Source organism: Centruroides sculpturatus, unplaced genomic scaffold, assembly GCF_000671375.1.
Source record: "Centruroides sculpturatus isolate CEXI.00-Female unplaced genomic scaffold, Cexi_2.0 scaffold230, whole genome shotgun sequence".
NCBI lineage: Eukaryota > Metazoa > Arthropoda > Arachnida > Scorpiones > Buthidae > Centruroides > Centruroides sculpturatus.
In genome coordinates this window covers 234,878-254,083 of record NW_019384716.1, presented here as the reverse complement: position 1 = coordinate 254,083, position 19,206 = coordinate 234,878, and the positions used below count along the sequence as shown (strand labels likewise).

The 19,206-nt window shown below is 28.9% G+C and overlaps 2 protein-coding genes across 2 annotated transcripts in view; one reads left to right on the top strand and one right to left on the bottom strand.

The window, feature by feature from the left end:
- Positions 1–19,206, bottom strand: part of LOC111627930 (cadherin-related tumor suppressor-like) — a 66,109-nt gene that overhangs the window by 22,540 nt on the left and 24,363 nt on the right. Inside the window, exons 2-9 of the mRNA XM_023371617.1 lie at positions 9,276–9,578; positions 8,971–9,204; positions 8,692–8,893; positions 7,529–8,617; positions 7,279–7,459; positions 6,940–7,196; positions 5,209–6,855; positions 1,243–1,482 (exon numbers count right to left, since the gene is read on the bottom strand). Coding sequence (XP_023227385.1) covers positions 1,243–1,482; positions 5,209–6,855; positions 6,940–7,196; positions 7,279–7,459; positions 7,529–8,617; positions 8,692–8,893; positions 8,971–9,204; positions 9,276–9,578 — 4,153 coding nt within the window. The remainder of the gene's footprint in view (positions 1–1,242; positions 1,483–5,208; positions 6,856–6,939; positions 7,197–7,278; positions 7,460–7,528; positions 8,618–8,691; positions 8,894–8,970; positions 9,205–9,275; positions 9,579–19,206) is intronic.
- The window catches only part of LOC111627931 (sodium/bile acid cotransporter 7-B-like), a 74,728-nt gene continuing 55,705 nt past the window's right edge, over positions 184–19,206 (top strand). Inside the window, exon 1 of the mRNA XM_023371622.1 lies at positions 184–202. The gene's annotated coding sequence lies outside the window, so the exon portion shown is untranslated. The remainder of the gene's footprint in view (positions 203–19,206) is intronic.

The following is a 19,206-nucleotide window of genomic DNA, read 5'->3' as shown; positions in this document are numbered from 1 at the left end:
AGTTTAGTTTAATTATAAACATAGACTTTCATAGTGAATTATCTTAAGAAACAAAAAATGAAATAAAGGGAAAAAAAATTGAAATATGATACATTCGATATAACACGCTTCGATAGAACGCGAATTCGTACACAACTCGGATAATTTATCAAAGCCAGGAGGAACAAAACGGACGGTAGAAAGTGTGTGAATGAAGTGAACGGTAAGTTGATAGCAATTGCCATACATTATGAGTTGTTTGCACACGAAGCAGAAAGGGTTTCTCCTTACCAAGGCCATCGAGAGAAGAGGGAACAGGGGATTTTTCCCTGGGCTCAGAAAAAATTTACTAGTTAGGAGAAAACTAGTTATTCGTATAAATTAATGTTAATTTTTACTAACAAAAAAATTGTTAAGACTGCTTTTTTTATTAATAATAAAAAAATAAGTTCCAAAATAAATGGCTAAACAGACCCGCAAAGGGAGAAAGAAATCCGCTGTACCTTGGGCCTCACGTAAGCTCTCGACGATCCTACCTACCCCTTACAATGCAATCTCAGTAAAAAGCGGTCGAAATTTTTAGATTCCGAGCACTGCGGTTATATCAATGTCAATGCACTGCGTTATACCAGTGTAACGATTTTTAGCGATTTAATAAAAACAGCTTTTATATTTCGTTATCTGTCGAACATTTTAAATAAATTTTAGCTCTGCAATGTAGTTTAATTCAGAATCGCGATCTACAGCAAAGTTTATCAGTTAAATATTGCAAGAAAGATTTAGAAAACAGATGTATGAATTCACTTTTTACTTACTTGAAAGCTAAGATATCGCTTCAGAAATGGCTTAAAATATATTTAGGATTTATTTAAAAATTTAAAAAATTTTCATTTTATATTAATCAGCTTATTACAAAATTATAAATTTTCCTCCTTTACTGTATATTAAAATGTTTAGTAATCAAAGGCGTTGCCAGAGAGCGAGATTAAGTTTGTTAATAATGTTCAGTAAAGGTAATCATTTGAAAGCATTAACAACATCATTAATCATTCATATTAATAACAAACTAACTCAACTAATTAATAATTTAATAACCTTTAAGACAATTTTTATTACTTAATAATCTATATCGTTAAAAATAAATTTAAATCGGTATTACTAGTTTTATTTCGGATTATTTTAATATTATATATCATCTCGAACAATCTATAGTAAATGGGTAGAGCCTTATATAGAATAACGATTGGAAAAGACAAAATTTACCTTGATCCTTGTCAATTGCAGTAAGTCCAATTAATTTAGATCCTACAGCTTCGTTCTCAGCAACAACTACTTGATATGATGGAGAAAGAAATGAAGGTGGAGAGTTATTCTGTTCGCTTATGATTAATTTTAAAGAAGTATTTGTAGACATTGGAGGCAATCCTCTATCAAAAGCCGAAACTTCCAATATAAAAATGGTGCCGGCACTTTTTTTGAAGTATTCGCATACGCTAACAATTCCTGGAATTAGACAAAAATGAAATTTATTATTATTCATTGCACATCTTTGATTACTTTTTTAAAAATATTAAATATATAAAGGCGTATTTCACATAAACTTAATGGCAAAAGAGGGCGTAATGCATACGAGAAACAATAAAGGCAACGTGTAATGATGGGTTATTCTATTTTGATTAGAGTCGAAGACTAATAGCTAATTCTAGAATAATTTCAGGTCTAATGCATATAATAAATTTCAGTCGATTATCTCAGCATATTATAATAGAAATTAGTTTTTGAACTAATAATTTATAGTGAAAAATTATTAAAGATTTTATTCTTTCACTCTTTGAAATAAATTAATATAAAAATTAATAAGTATTTTTATACAAATTTTATTCAATAGTAATTTTCTAGAAAATTATTTTCTTTGTTAATAAATTTCATTCCTTGGATAAAATAAAAAGTAATTAATAAAAAAAATATTTTAAGAAGAAGAAAACTAGAAAAAATGATAACTTTTCTATTCATATGAATTTGGTTTAATAAGAATTTAAAGAAAATAATAATTCCTTATATATTATGTAATTAAGTCATAGTTCTTAATTGAAAATAAATAAAATTCTGTACTGAAATTACATAACAATTAATGATATAAATGCAGAAGAAATAAGAGACTAATTCTTTAAAGAAAGAACTGTTTAATTTCTAAAGGTAAATATTTTCAATCCATCATTTTCACTTTTTTGATGACAAGATTATTAAATTTTTATTCGTCGCCATCGAATTAAAATTAACCATATCTTTTATTAATATCTTATATCCAATTTATAAACTTTTGAAATATTATTAGATTAACTTAATGCAAACGTTTTTAAATTATAATTTAATCAAAATTTGAAATTCTAAATTAGTACTAGATTAACACAGACTTTCCGATACACATTCTAAAAGTTATCGGCTTTTTTATTTCAATTATTTTTAGCAGCTGCATTTAATGAACGAGTAAATTCTTCGCCAGTACGTTTGTCTGTCACGTACATCCTATCTTTTTCGCTTACCCCCATAGGTGAAAGTCAATTGGATAAAGATCAAAGAAACGAGCGACCGTATAACAGGTCTTAGAACAAGTCCAACGTTTTCCAAAAGCATCGATTTAAACTAAATGTCTTCTTCCACTGTTTACAATATCCAATAGCATTAATTATATTAAAACACCGTTAAATGAAGCTAAATACATACCTCAAAAGAAATATACTATATATATATATATAAATTTACATTTGGTAAATAGAAATTTTTAACATATCTGATAAAATTTGTTATAAAAGTTTCTGACTAAAGTTTATCAACATAAAATGGTCTCAATAGTGTGGTAATTACAAGAAAAATAGGAGATTAATAATGGGAAAGTTTAAATAATAAATCCATGACGTCGAACAGGTAACGGCTACACTAAATATCCCGATTTTTAACTATTTTAAGATATGAGGTAAATTTAAATTATACAATTGTAAAGATAAATCAATTAAGCATAAAAATTTGCCTTTCGATTGCCGAAAAATAAGTATCAACTTTTACTTTCTATGTAAACATAAATCGATATGATGCTTCCAATCGTTGTATAAGTTATTGTCATTAATCTCAATTATATATATTTAGTTTTAGTTCCCAATCATCGTTCGGTATTATATCAGTTGTTTTAATGCATTTGAATTGCTAATACTTCCTTTCATATATCATTGGGCAGAGATAGAAAGTGCGATATACAGTGGTCCTAGAAAGAGAGAGCGTCCAGGATATTAGGCGCTCAACAGAGAAAATAGAAACGGCTTTTACTTCTAAGAAAATTCCCTTGGTAAACTCGCAAATCTGTTTAAATTTTCTTCCTATTTTTTTACAGTTAAAAGTGATTGCTTAATTCACAAAAATTAGATCAAAGTCTTTACGATAATCATTATTATAGTTAACACTACTATTTTCTATATACAGTATATGTATACAGTATACAAGTGTGTTTTCCATGTCTGAACTTCCATTTTTTAGCATCCTAAACGGATTTTATTCAATCTCGTATGTTTTAAATACCTTTTATTGAATTTAAATAGACTGAAATAAACTTTCCAGTTGTTAAATTTATAGTCAGTTTCATTTTGAATATTTATGTTTACGTTTTAAATTTTTTTAATAGAAATACGTATTTATATATAAAGCAAATGAATAATGAAACATTTCAGTTTTAATTTCCGACTAATTTTCTACAGTCTATCGTTTAACGTATGAAAATATTAAATTGTTTATTATGATTATTATATAGGGTGTCCCATTAAAATCGGCTCGACTGAGATGATAAAACGTTAGTAATGTATATTTTATAAGGAATACTTATAATGAGATAAATTTTACTGGTATATTTAAAAGGAAAATGACTAAGATCAATCCCACAGTTATAAACGAACTGAAAGAAAGCATTCTCAGAAACGTTGAAGCTGTCGACATCAATATTTTACGTAAATTTAAGTCGGAACATGATTAAGGTGCCTAGATGCACAAGGAACCACTTTCATCTTTTAAGTTTCTATACGTTTAAATAATATTAAAATAGTTTCTAACGAGTGTCCTTTGATCAAATTCATTTGTAACGCTTCTAGTGACTGGGCCCCGTCTAACTTACTATAAGTATGGTTGCATCGAATAAATTTAACAACGGACGAATTTAGAAGATACGATTGAATCAACAAAATTTTGAAAAAGTACAAAAAAATGTATAAAATAAACTATATAAAAAGCTAAAGGAGGAAATAGTTTTCTTATTCTTTTTAGATATTTTTATTTATTATCTACGGATATAAATCCTAGGAATAAAATATATTTAGATCACAAAATGTCTATTTGATACGTTTCAGTCTATATTATTTGATGAAATATTTCTTGAAACTGAGATATTTTATGTATATACAATAGAATTTAAAGTGAGTTTATAAAGTTTTATATAATATATTTATATAATTTATAATATTTTTCAGATATTTTTACCCTTCAAATAATCAAATCTGGATACAGTAAAGCAACTAGAGATATATAAGAATATATCTATTACAAATGTCCTGTTATACGGAGAGCTATAGAGATGAATTTATATAGAGATAGAGAGACAGAGATAAATTTTAAAAGTAAAATATATATATATATATATATATATATTTATATATAGCCCGCGTATGTTAGCAACTGTAAAAGTATTTTGCGTGCCGTCTTCCATATTCACTCAAATTAATCAATATATTTTTGTATGAAAATTGAAAACATTTCGGTTCGCTCAAATGAAGATTCTAATACAACTTGAACCAATTATTTACATACAATTCATTATATATTTAATAACAGTAAATAATAATAAATGATATTCTACACGAACTCGGCAAACAAATTATTTAAACATTGACATGAAAGTATTTAAACATTACGGGTGACGAATACGACCAAACTTATTTTTTATCGTAATTAAAAATTTGTTTTAGTTACTAACTCTTATGGAATTAAAACATATATTTAAATAAACAGTTTGTTTTACTCTATATTTCTATAAAATAAACAAAGAATAATAAAATTGATAATTAAGCAAATTTTTACTATTAACTGTTTACTATTATTATAACAATATTATTAAATATTAATCTTTTATATATATTTCTAAATATTAATATATTAGCTAGATTATTTGTAAGAAAGGCGAAAGATATTTACCCCGATATTTGTCGATGCAAAAGTAAAGAGAACCATTTCCTCCAACAATATAATAATTGATCTCGGAATTAACACATTTATCATTAGAGTCCTTGGCTGTCAACTGTAATATTGTTTGATTCATATGGACGTTCTCCGGAACTGGGTAAATTGAATTATTTCCGACGAAAATAGGCGGTCCAAAATTCCTATCTATTATTTTAATCGCTATAACAGCTTGAGAAGAAAGAGGCGGTCTACCGTGATCAGTTGCTATTACCTGAAAAACATACTGATCATCAAATTCTTTGACATGGATCTGTGGTCGAATGTAAATTTCTCCTGTATCTGGTTCAATAGCAAAAATATTATGAGTTGGTTTTAAATTGTAGGTAATTGTTGAATGTGGACCTTGTTTATCACGATCGAATGCTTTGACTTTTCCAACTTTAGAGCCTGTAGTTAAAGTTGAAGATATGTTAAATTGGTAAATCGCACTGGAAAACATCGGAGGATTATCGTTAACGTCTTGCACTGTGATAGTTAAATGAGTTTCCGCTCTCCACGAGCCATCAACAGCAGCAACTTTCAAAATATATTCTTCCCTAGTTTCACGATCTAATTTTTTCAATACAGTAACATTTCCATTATTTGGATCCAGATGAAATATACCGTCCCAATTTTCCACAAAACTATAAGTGGCGTTTGCATTAATGCTAATATCTCGATCGGATGAAGTCAAGTGAATTACAACTGTCCCAGGAGGTGCATTCTCAGTCACATTTGAGGTAAACAACCTAGTAAAACGAGGTGGATTATCATTTTTATCTAACACAATAACAGTAACCGTAGTAGAACTACTTTTAGGAGGATTTCCTCCATCTGTTGCCTGAACAATCAAATTATAACTGTCTCTTTCTTCTCTGTCAAGTTTAACTGCGGTGTAAATAATTCCTTTGTGAGGGTCAATACGAAAGGATGAGTTAGCTGATTCAATTAATTTATAAGAAATTTGTCCATTAGCTTTTTCGTCTAAATCTTCTGCCAAAACCTGTATCACTCTTTGAGATTCTTCCAAATTTTCACTGATAGCCGATTGATAATGATTTTCTTTAAATATGGGTGAGTTATCGTTGACATCTTCTATTTCGATATCTAACCGAACAGCGCTTGCTAAATCTCCGTCGAATGCTTGGATCCATAATTCATATTTAGCCACTTCTTCTCGATCTAACATACCTGAAACACGAACTTCTCCAGTTCGATGATTCACCGCGAAAACTTCGTTTATATTGCCTCCTCCGATAACATATCTTAATCTACTATGTGGACCTTGAGGTGACACAGCAGATAAAGTACTAATATGATAATCCGTAACTGATTCCAAAACTCTAAACTGTCTTCGATCCGATCTAAAATGAGGAAATCGGTTCGCTGGACTGAGTCGAATGAATAGGTTATAAGTATCCGAGAGAGGAATTTTTCCGTTATCTTTTACTTTAATTGTGATGTTATGATTGTCGTCGTTGGGATTTAGATCACGCTTCAGTTTCAAAACTCCCGTGTTCTGATCAATAAGAATTATCTCCGAATCACTAACATCATAAGTTAATTTACTGTTATTGCCAATGTCTAGATCTTTAGCTCGGCTTTCAAATACGAACTGATCTGCAGAAAGAAAAATAAACAAATAAGAAAAAATCTCAGGTCATGTAAGAATAAAATAGCTTTAAATTATAAAATAAAAAATACCTTTTAATGCATTATTCGGTAAAATAACTGTAGAGCTATTAATCATGAACTGAGGAGCATTATCATTTTGATCAGTTACTTTTATCATCAACTGAACTATGCTAGAATGTTTGACGTTAAATCCACAGTCCTGAGCAATAACAGACATTTTATAAACTTCCATGGCTTCACGATCTAACGTCTTAAGAGTCGAAATAAGTCCCGTTTTTGAATCCAAGGAGAACAAATCGGAATAATTTCTATCAAAAAAATCGTAACTGAAAAAGTACAAAAATATAATTTTTAGAAAACTAATAGAATATATTGTCAACAAAATTAAATTAAATTATAAATACTTACACTATTCTTCCGTTTTCGCCGCTATCAGGATCATTGGCTGATAACTGAATAATTTCTTTTCCTGGAGGCAAGTTCTCTTCAACATATCCTATGTATTGTGATTGATCAAAGTCAGGAGAATTATCATTGACATCTTCGACAATGATAGTGACAGTGGCTGTTCCAGTCTGTAAAGGACTCCCTAAAAAAATAAAAACTACTCATTCAAGTGACACGAAATATAATCTCATAAATACTAGAACAACTTTACCTCCATCAATAGCAATAACTGTCAAAATATATTCGTTTTGTTTCTCTCTGTCAACACTATTATGCATGGTTAATTCCCCAGTCGTCGCATTAATGCTAAAGATTTTCTTGTCACCATCTTGAATGGAATAACGAATTGCGCTATCTTCATCATCATCTTCCGCCTCAAGAGTTATAATCGTAATTGGAAAATAATCCATATTTTCTAATACGCGAACTTGATAAGGACTGTCAACAAATATGGGATAATTGTCATTAATATCAGTTATAATTATTGCCAGAGTGACAGTATCGTGAAGTATATTGTCACCACAATCTATCGCTCTCAATGTCAATAGATATTGTGATATTTTTTCTCTATCTAGTTCTTTGTTTACTCTTATAATTCCAGAATAAAGATCTATAGTAAAGTGATTATTAATGTTGCCAGATTCAATATAATACTTGATTTGTCCATTTTTATCTTCATCGGGATCACTAGCAGATACCTGAAAAACAAAATGACCAACACGAATATCTTCAGGTAAGCTGACTTCATAGCGATCGTTCTGGAATTTTGGACTATTATCATTGATGTCGTTTACATTAACGGTGATTGCAATGGATGAGGAACGAGGAGGTTTTCCTTTATCTTTAGCCCAAATAATAATATTATAAGTAGAAATATTTTCTCTGTCTAAAACTGATTTTAATTTCAAATGCCCTTCTACAGGACTTAAACTAAATGTGTTATCAGTTCCTTCGATTGAATATTCTATATAACTATTCGGACCGTCGTCATTATCAATTGCTTTTACAGTCATAATCAAAGTATTTTTTGGAGCATTTTCATTTACCCAAGCCGATGTTGGAGTCAAAAACTGAGGTGATTCATCGTTAACATCTTTTAAAACAATAGTGACAAGTACTTTACTAGAAAGAGGTACATTAGGATATTGAGCTTCATCTGTAGCACTTATTACTAGATTGTAAAATGATGTTTTCTCCCTATCTAATTCCTTCGACGTTATAATTGTACCATTTGATGTAATGGAAAATTCATTTTTCGGATCTCCTTCTAAAAGTTCATAACGTATTTTTCCATTAAAACCTAAGCAAATATACTTAAATTAATTAAATTATCTTTAAACATTTATTAATTAAGTTTATCAAACTTTAATTAACCTGAATCCATATCCAGTGCAGTAACTTGTAAAATATATGATCCTATTGTTATATTTTCAAATATTTCTTGACGATACGTAGTCGATTCGAATAAAGGAACGTTATCATTTACATCTACGACATTAATATATACTGTCACTGTAGATGATAAACTGGGATGACCGGAATCCTCTGCTTTAATTGTTGCTATATAAAGTTGCTCCTAAAATAATAACTAAATTTTATCTAAAGAAACACTTTGAAAATTACGTTAGCCTAAAAAGAAAATAATGAAATTACCTCTTCAAAATCTAACGTAGAAATTAGGGTAAAAGCCCCTGTTAGAGGATTTAAATTAAAGACATCCTTCCCCCATTCAGTTAAGATGCTATAGGTAATTAGTGAGTTATCTCCAACGTCTTTATCCGAAGCTAACACGTTTCCTATCACACTACCTTTTTGAGCATTCTCGAGAATATCGAAAGAGTACACTTGATTGTCAAACTCGGGATAATTATCGTTGATATCTATCACCTGCATTATCAAAAAAAATCTTTACATTAAATGCCAATTAAATACAATATAAATACTGCTTAAACACTTACCTGAATAATCAAAGTTGAATATCCTTCACGAACTCCATCCGATGCTATCAATTGCAAAAAATATTCTGAACTATTTTCACGATCTAATTTCTTTACTAAACTAACAACTCCATCAGATAATTGCACGCTAAAATGATCGGAACCTTTCAGAAAGTAACTGATACTTCCTGCTGAATCTTCGTCAACAGCAGCAACTTTTATAATAGTAGATCCTGGAGACGTGTCTTCTGTTATGTTTACTTGATAGACATCTTGAATGAAAGTAGGAGGGGTATCGTTCTCGTCTAGAACCGTTATAGTAACCTAAAATACAGATAAAAAATCACATATCTGCTTATTATCGAGTATATAATGTATTCAAGTATATAACTGTAATGAATTTATTACATAAAATAATTAATAAGTAAATAAATATAATAAAGAGTAAGTGAATCTAGCGCCATCTAATGAGAAAAAATAGCATTAAATATTAAATATGTGTTAATTATAAATACTAAATGGAAAAACACTGTAGAGATTAATTAATAAATAAAAACAGTTATTTATTTATCGCGTGGAGATTAAAGAATTTCGTTATACCGAGTACGATACTATTAAATGTGTTCTTAAGTTTTAGCTTAAAACTTTAAATAATGAGATATAAAGTGAAAAGTTTAGAATGTAAATTAACGAAAGAAATTTCCTTCACGATCCAAAGACAATTACCGCATTCAATTTAATCTGAATGTTTTAGACATAAACGTCCGAATGATGCTGCTGCAATTCATAAAGGTTCTTTACGACCAGACAGGAATGTTGTCAAACAAAAGAGAAGCATGAAAGCCGTCAAACTACTCATTTAGCATATTTTAATATAAAGAGCAGCGTTAATTAGTATTCCATTGCTAACCCGTTAATCATATCAAACGTAAGAATGCCAGTCGATAAATCTAAATAGCGTTATTTTAGCCATAAACTTGAAAAATATTTATGATTATATTTAATATAGTCTACTTATAGGTGACTCTAGGCCTGAAGTTGCTCAATGCTTTCAAACGAGTTCTCCCATCTTCAAGCTTATCCACGCAGTCAACAAGTTTCGGCCAGACACTTTCAGACTATGAAAAATAGAAGTTGTGTTATCGGTAAAACACAACAGCCGTTGACAGAACAGTTTATTGATGATAGCAGCATTTTGCAATCAAACGGACCTAATTCTGCCAAGTTAGTTGCTTAGATAAAGAGTACAAGAAAGCTTTTCAAGGTCAAATTATACACCATCCGTGTGACAGTATATAGCCTTAAGCAAAAAATCGTTGCGTCATTTATCAATGAGGAGGTTCCGATCTTTGTATGAACTTTCAAAAGCTCATGCACTTGAAAAGAAAAGTAAAAAACGAATTCCAAATTGTCACTTGGTTTTTATTCTGAATATTGCGCTTCGGGAATAAAATCTTGGTGTTTGAAGAAGCGAGTGATGTGATGATTGAGATATAGCTCAGATGTAAAACTTATTGGGCACGTGATTATGTCCAACCAATGATAGCCTGAATGCCCGAGGTTGAAGAACGTAGTCGAGATGGCACTTGGCCTTCTAATTGAGAGATGTCCTCGGGCTGGCGACAAATGAAGCGACAGTTTCTCCGGAAATAATTTTATCTTTACACATCTTCGTATTAAAAGCTTTATTCGTGTGAGAAGACATTCACTATTTGATGATAATATGCTATTTAATAATAATAAAAGACAAACTATTTTATTAAATAAGACTAAATTCCGTAAAATTTCTGCCACTTTGATACAGATTTAAATACGTGCTAAATATAAATTTATTTAAAACGATTTTAAATAATATATTCAATTCAAACATTATTCTCTCAAATTTCAATTCAACAATTGAATATATTTTGAAGTAAATTGAGTTTTCAAAAGAATTTATCGTTCTTTAAAAATGTTTATGGGGTAGTATGAATGTGTTAAAGGAAAATGCGACCTTTCTTGCCACAACATAAGAATGCAGTTTATGTATGCAAAGATTTCATCTTTATACATGACCCATACGTGTCTCTCTCTATTTAATAGCCCGAGGAGAACCATTAAAAATATTCTAGCACCACCACTTCTGCTGCTATTGGATAATTGTTGAATCAAGGCGGAGTTCTACCTTATCTGGTAGTCAACATAGTTCTTTCTTCTTTCAATGTCCCCTAAATTGGAGTCATATCAATCAAAGCGTGCAGGAGGGAAAAGAATTCGACACACCCTTTAAGGTTAATTTATATCTGCACACGTCTGGTGCAGGCGTGGTTTAATTATATACGACTACTTGCATTCTAAGTTAAACTAACGTGCGCAGTTTACATACGTCTTATCTATCGTAGTCTGAGGATGCATGCACGATAAGTTGGAAATCTCGGATCGCTAGTGTCAAATTTACTAAACGTTCAATAGACGTCGTGTTTTTAGTATCCTGCCATACAAATTGCAATGACATATAAAAGTCAAGAACAACTGTCTGTGATTTATGCCTGCAATTCAGTTTGACTTTCTTATTTTAACTTCGTTTCAACTATATTATACAAAACTACTCAATCTAAAAACACTAAATACTTATTTAAATAAATAAATAAGTATTTTTTTACATTACAAAATATTGACTCAGGACATACTTATGAAAATTTATTTTGCTACAGGAAAATTCAAATATGTTTTCTCTTTAATATAATTCAAATATTCAATAGTAAATTGCATCGCTTAAAGGAAAACTAATCTGGTTTAATTTACAAATTTATCGTTTACAGAAGAGTAGCAAAGAACTTCAGGAGTAATTTCATTACCGAGAAAAGCAAATAAAATTTTCATTTCTCTAAATATATACGAAAATGATAAGTATTAGATTTATTTTCAAAATTATTATAATATTAAACCATTTTTACCATCCAAATGAATGAGTTTTTCAACAATTATTTTAATTCTGTGAAGAAATTATCACAAAATTAAAATAATTTATCACAAAAATCATATTTTTTTTTATGGAAAAAAACTTATGCTTTATGTTTATCATTAGGTTTATATAAGATATTGATGTATAAAATTTTTCAGAATTGATGAATTAAAGTCTTATTTCTCTTAGGAAGATTGTAGATTTATTTTGTAATTTAATTTAATAAATTTTTAATTTTTTTTTAAATTTACATTTCTCGATATAATTTATACAGTAGAGTACTGTAAGATTTGTACTTCGAATTATTAACGACTATAGACCAAAGATCCAGGAACACCAATCTTACGGTGGAGATTATTTTTAATTTGTGTAATAAATCGAAAGTTTTATCGCTATACTAATTACAAGAAAACTATATAAAAATGTAAGAAAATTAAAAAATATTGATAAAAACATTAAAATACAAACATTATTTTAAAGAAATAATAAAGTTCCTGTTGACAACAAAAAAAAAAAATTACAGGGAGCGATTACCCCTTTGGGTCCGTCCATGTCGTAGAATTTAACTTAAATTCATTTTATAGATCAAGCAAAGCAATTGATTTTAAAAATATATCTTAAAGTTATATTAAAAAATATGTAGATTATCCTTTAATTTATTCAATTTTTAGGTTTAAAATTTTAAATCAATCTATACTTTGTGTAATTTTTATAATATATAGCACTAGATTTTACATTTTTAATTTATAAAATAAAAAAAATTAAGTGGCTTGACGACCTTATAAATCTAAAATAAAAAGTTTTACATAAAAGCCACGGGAACCTTACTTTAAATATTCAAAAACTTAATACTCTTAATTATACCTTAACAATTATTTTTAATGTAACATTATAATTAATAAGAATTTTAATATTAATAATAATAATAAAGAAAAATAAACACTCTATTAAGTATAAAGCTTATAATAAGACTTGAATTTTAATAAAAATGTAATTGAATTTAAATATTATGCTGAAAATTTTGACCTGATATTTAAATTATATTGAACTTTTTTTTATATATAATGGTGGTTTAGAAATAAATTCCTAGACCTAGATTATTATTGAAATATAATAAATAGTAATTAATTTGAAAAATAATAAATTTATAAATTAATTTATAAACTAATAATAAATTTGAAAAAATAAGTTATAATATTGTAAAACTTTTCGAATTTCAACTTTATATTTATTTATAGGATTTATTATTATTATTATTTTAAATAAAAGCAAATTCTTTTGTTGATAAAAGATTTTCATAGTTAATTTTATTTTCAAAACTTTATTTACTGTAGCATTTATTACAACATTTTAATTATTAAAATGTTAATAGGATTATATAAAATTCAGCTTGGATAAAAACATTTTATTATATCAACGTGAGACATACAATAAAAATTGCATTATAGCAAGACAAAGAAATTAAAATATTCATGTTTTCTTTATGTTGAAAGCAAATGATAACGAAGTAAGTAGTTGTAAGCCTTTTAATTCCACATCTTATCACATTCTGATTCATTTTTTAGAAGAATAGATCTTACAAATAGCTTTAGCATTTTATTAATTTGTCGTTTCTCCCGAAAGAATCTAACAGCATTTTATCGTAAATTCAATCAAATTATTTCTTAGGTTAGAGCTGAAGTATTTTGCACAGATAAACCGCTTTTATGGCTGACAGAAATGATTCTGATCGTCTCCACTTGATAATTTCCTCCAGTTTTATAGATCATAAACACGAAAGGACGAATTAACTTGTTCGTTTGGCAACAGAGGCCATTTTCTTCAATCCGGTAGAAATTGGGAGGGGTTACTATGGGCCTCGAATTTTAAGTTTAACTTTCTTTTCTTTATATTTTTTTTACCAAATAATATAGATTTTAATTAACTTCTAGCTGAATCCTTTTCTCCCCCTTTTTTTATAAATATTTTTAAAATCTATTTGTTCAACATAAGCATACTAAAGTTCAAACATTTTAAGATATGCTTAGTCGAAATTCTGATATATGTATAGTTTAAAAATTTAAATTTATCTTCGTTTGTTGTAAGGTATGTATTTTATATTATATGTGGATACGGTTATTCTTAGAAAGAGAAAACCACCTGTCACCATCACGAGTAGAGATTCGCAAAACCTCCCACAAGCATGCCAATAGAAACGTGCCAATACAAAACATCTGGTTGGATGCTATATAGCGAATGAGGACCTTTGACCTCAATCGGGTCAAATTCGTGAACTGAAATAGATCATGTACAAAGGTATATTTGACGATAGTAGAAATGACAAATGATAAGTCATAAACCATCTTGGTTTTGATCATTGGTTCGGGTCAAATTCGAAATACTTTGTAATACATGTCGAGTGAGCTTAGAGAGAACCATTTGCACGCCTTCATAATATTTTGCTGCAAATGAATAATATACATTGAAGACAGGTAACTCGATTTCATTTCATGCATTTTCATAAATCTTAAGTACGGTTCACAGATTTGTCTGCGTACAAGATAGGTGTTATCTTTCTTATAAAAGGTTAACCATTGCGTGTACAGGGGTCAGAGATAAGTAATGTCAGAAACAGAGACCTTCCCATGGCTCGAGGTGTTGCCCGAAATGACAACGGTCTTTGAAATGACTAGGATGATCAAATGAATCTAAAAATCAGAAGGAATCGTTTCGAAATACTTTATTTTGCTTCCAAGGAGAAAGAGAATAAATGACAATAATTATAATAATTTTTATTTTACGATAAATTCATATTAAAATGGAATAAAACTGTTAACTTTTCAGTTTGGTTTTACGACAGTTTTGCCCGGGGAATGTCGTCTTTAAGGTCACAGACGCTATTTAGCCTAAAGCAACGAAACCGTTTAGTCATTAGTTGACATCCAATCTCCTAGATGTGATCTATGTACACCTTAGGCTACCTCTGCCCATTGCCTCTCTATCTCTGTGTATGTGATCTATGGCATACCCGAGGCGAAAAAACAACTACTCCCTTTCATAAAGGTGCGTCAACTCTAAAGACATCATAGTCAAGAATGTTACGGTCACACCATTTAGTCTATTATTTATTTGAAGTCAATTGATATAAAATCCATCATATCAATTTTGGCATTTGATCGATGGTAAAATTTAAGTTTCCACGTAAGCCATACGACGTCATTTTATACCAATATCGTTTATTCTTATAAAAGATGGAAGTTAAGAAATAATATTCCTAATGAAAATATGACAGATTTAATTGAAGTGAAAAAAGAAAAATTAGCCAGCAAGCAGTTGCTATCTTCTATTCGGTGTCTTAATACCAGACATTTTGTGCTGTATCGAGGTAAGCGACTACGCCCAACGATAAAAGACATCGCTTCAATGCTGCGGGGCTTACTACAACAGTCATTAACAAGAATTCAGTTGATCGCATATCTGCCATCGGTATTGACTAAGTGGATTCTTTGGGATTCTGAGGGCAGGCGTGCCGGAGTTTGTAGATGGGTACCATACTATTATAGCTTTTTTTGAACCAGGTGTGAGGAATATGCCGTGCTTCCTCCAACAGCATTTTGTTTTGAATACGCCACACTCCTTGCTACGTGACAAGATTGGACGCAGAGAGATACCGACTACCCACATTAATCTCATATTTTTAGACTGTAAAATAATATCTGGTTTATGTATTATGATCACATTAATATTCTGTCATTCGTCGCTAATGGATTATGCAAATAACTTTTAAATTATTCTTTAGATTTTTCACAAATGAACTTAATTGCACGTTCGTTGGTAAGCGCTCGTATCTAGCTAATAATTTCAAAAATTAATCTTTGGCCCAAAATGTAGTAATGACGTTTCTTAAGTATTTATCCTAATCGATGATTAGACTGCTTATTATTACTAGCATCTGATTGATGCAAATTCGAATAATTTCGAGTTTCAGGATTTTAGATAACCAATGAAGATTATAACATTCTCCAGATACTGATACTGATAATTTTTGTATGGGAAAGTGAGAAGAAGACGAGATTGCGATCGCGATCCGTTTTGCATAAATAATTCCCTGGTAATAATAGGCTCAATGACAAGATTCACTTGAGAAAAGTCCCTCGACTTAAAAAGCGACTACAGATCTTATCTATCTTTTTCAAGGCAGTTAGTTCCATTATAGAGATTTTTATTATGACCTAATTCGAATTTTAAACTTATTTCTTATTTTTATATCATTTTATACCTCGAAATTACAAAAATATTTCAAATATAATCCTATAAATTGGAAAACTGTTACATTGTTACAGACAACACAACATTTGTCAAACAGTGGGTCACGACCTCCCGGGGTTGCGGAGTGTTAGGTAAAATAATTAAAGACGTTTGTAAGGGAGAGGAAGGTGGCAATAATAGAGATAGGCCTAATTCTCAAGGAGGGCTGCGGGATGAAAAGTTTCAGAAACACTACAATAATGGTTGTAACGGCTACAATTTGTAATCCATCTAATCCATCAGATAATGCTACTTTTCAATGATACGGCTGAAAGTGATGAAAACAAACTGATAAGCTTGTATTAAATCGGAATTATTTTACCTTCTTACAAAAGAAGATATTTTTAACTTAAAACATTTTCTAAAGCGGCCCGTCTGTAACTCGTGAAGATCAAATAACTTGGATATTGCCCTAACGTCCATTACTTATCATATTACTGAAAGAAATCGCCCATTTGGCCATAGATTCCATTCAACTGCACGAAAAAGGATCTTTTCTCTATAAAACTGAAGGCAGAAATAGATAAATTTGCTTTAATGGTAAAGTTACAGCAATTGAAAAGTTAAATTAGCTGTCCCGCGTTATATAGAGCATAAATGAGTTTTAAAATATATTATTTTTTATAGTTTTATTAAAAGTTGTTCAACACGGAATTTAATGCAAAATTTTCTCAAGTAAATTTTAAAATTCCGTTTTAGTTAATTAATACTTTTCAAAATAAGTTTTTATTTTGCTTTTATTTTCAGGTTTATCTATCGACTTTGAAAGGACAACGCATTACCAATTCAAAGGCATTACAAATCGGTCGTGCATTGTTGTAAGATACTAGTCGATCCTGTCTGACTCTCTGTCTTTTATTATGTTATACATTGCCTCTCGTAAATAAACACAAGATAATAACAAAATTATATAACCATTTCACAAAAAATTAATATAGAATATCTGGTATAGCGGAGTTATAAAATGCAGTAATAAAAATGCTAAATCTTATTTTTAATTTATAAGTACCTTTTTTAAATTATCCCATTATATAAAAAGAACAAGAAACTTTTATTAAACATAATAATAATAATTCATTTACTAATCATAATTATTGACTTAATACAGCAATATTAGTATGGATTTAGCTTGTAATCTATTGTTAATTATTATAGGCTTTATCATGTATTGAAGAATTTTAATAGAATTTAATACATTATCATTAACAACAGGAATGCGAAGTTATATTTTTTGATTGAAACTTTATAAAATATTTCGCTGTAATGATATAAATCTTATGTTAAAAGCATTAGATCAATCTAAAATGATTTGTTAGTAAACATTTAAATATCATTTTAACATATTTAAGAGTCTTTGTCTATAAATAAGCTGAAAAATATAGTAAATGTACCGTACAGGGTGATCCAAAATCTATTTATTAAGTTTGATGCGTTATTACAACGGAACAATGAAATATAAAACTTTTATTTAAACGTTATTCAAATCAACATTTGAAGACGTAGCGTCCGAAATTTCAATCTCGCCTTCTTCAATCTTACCCAATGTTTGACATTACACTTTGAAGAATGTCTCTCGGAATATTCATTGAATATGAAATCTCTCGAAGGTTTTATATTCAATAGATGACTGGAGTTCCTCGATGTTTTTGAATTAGTTTGGTAAGCTCTAGCTTCGAAATATCTTTCAGAAAAGAACTCTCAGAAATTCAGATCTAGAAAACTTGCAGGCCTATCAATTTCCTCTCATGATCGTTGAAGTTAAAGGAAACACATCATAATATAAATAGCTTTATATTAAATGATATTCGAGTAAATAATGTACTGAAAAACTTTATAGAATATAATATAACTACATGTTAATATGTTATATTGTTTTAATTTCAAATGATAATTCTATAAATGTTAAACATTGACTAGACATAAAATTATATACTCTAAATAAATTTATTTTTGATATAATTTTAATCAATGTATTAAAATAAANTTTTTAAATTATAGTAAAATACATAAAACGTATGAGACACTTGAATAAAACCATATTCATTCGAATTTTAGCGATATTACCAAATAACAAACAAATTTTCTTAAGAAATCGAGCAAAATTAACAATGAACTAATATGTTTTTACTCAACTTAATTACAAAAATTATTAAAATCAGAAATTAAAGGACATTATTTAAACAAAACTAAAACTACGCAACATTTACTCGAGAACTATTTTTGTCTAATAATCTAAATTCTAATTTAAAACGAAATAGTTGGATTAGAGTGAAAGATAATCTTACAAAATAAGGCCTATAATAGTGAACAGTAATATTTAATAAAGAAATATAAAACACGAATATGAAAATAAGCACTAAAATCCAATCGTTAGAGTAACTCAAACACAAATAAGTTATAAGTATTCTCGAATAAAACTATTTAAATTTTTTATACAAATATTTTTATACGTTTTTGAATCGAAAGAATGGAAATAACAGTTTTAAAATAATTCATTTTTATTGTTTATCATCAATCGTATGTTCAATAACATCATTTAATACGCTATAATCTGTAAGACGTCGGAGACGACTCTAAAAACTGAACGTAGTAATTTTATATTACAAAACATCTTAAATAAGTAGTTTACTATAATTTTGATGGAATATTTATCAAAAAGTATGTATTAACTAAAAATGTTTATGTTCGAACGTTTTATTTCAAATGTTAAAGTTAAGTTTG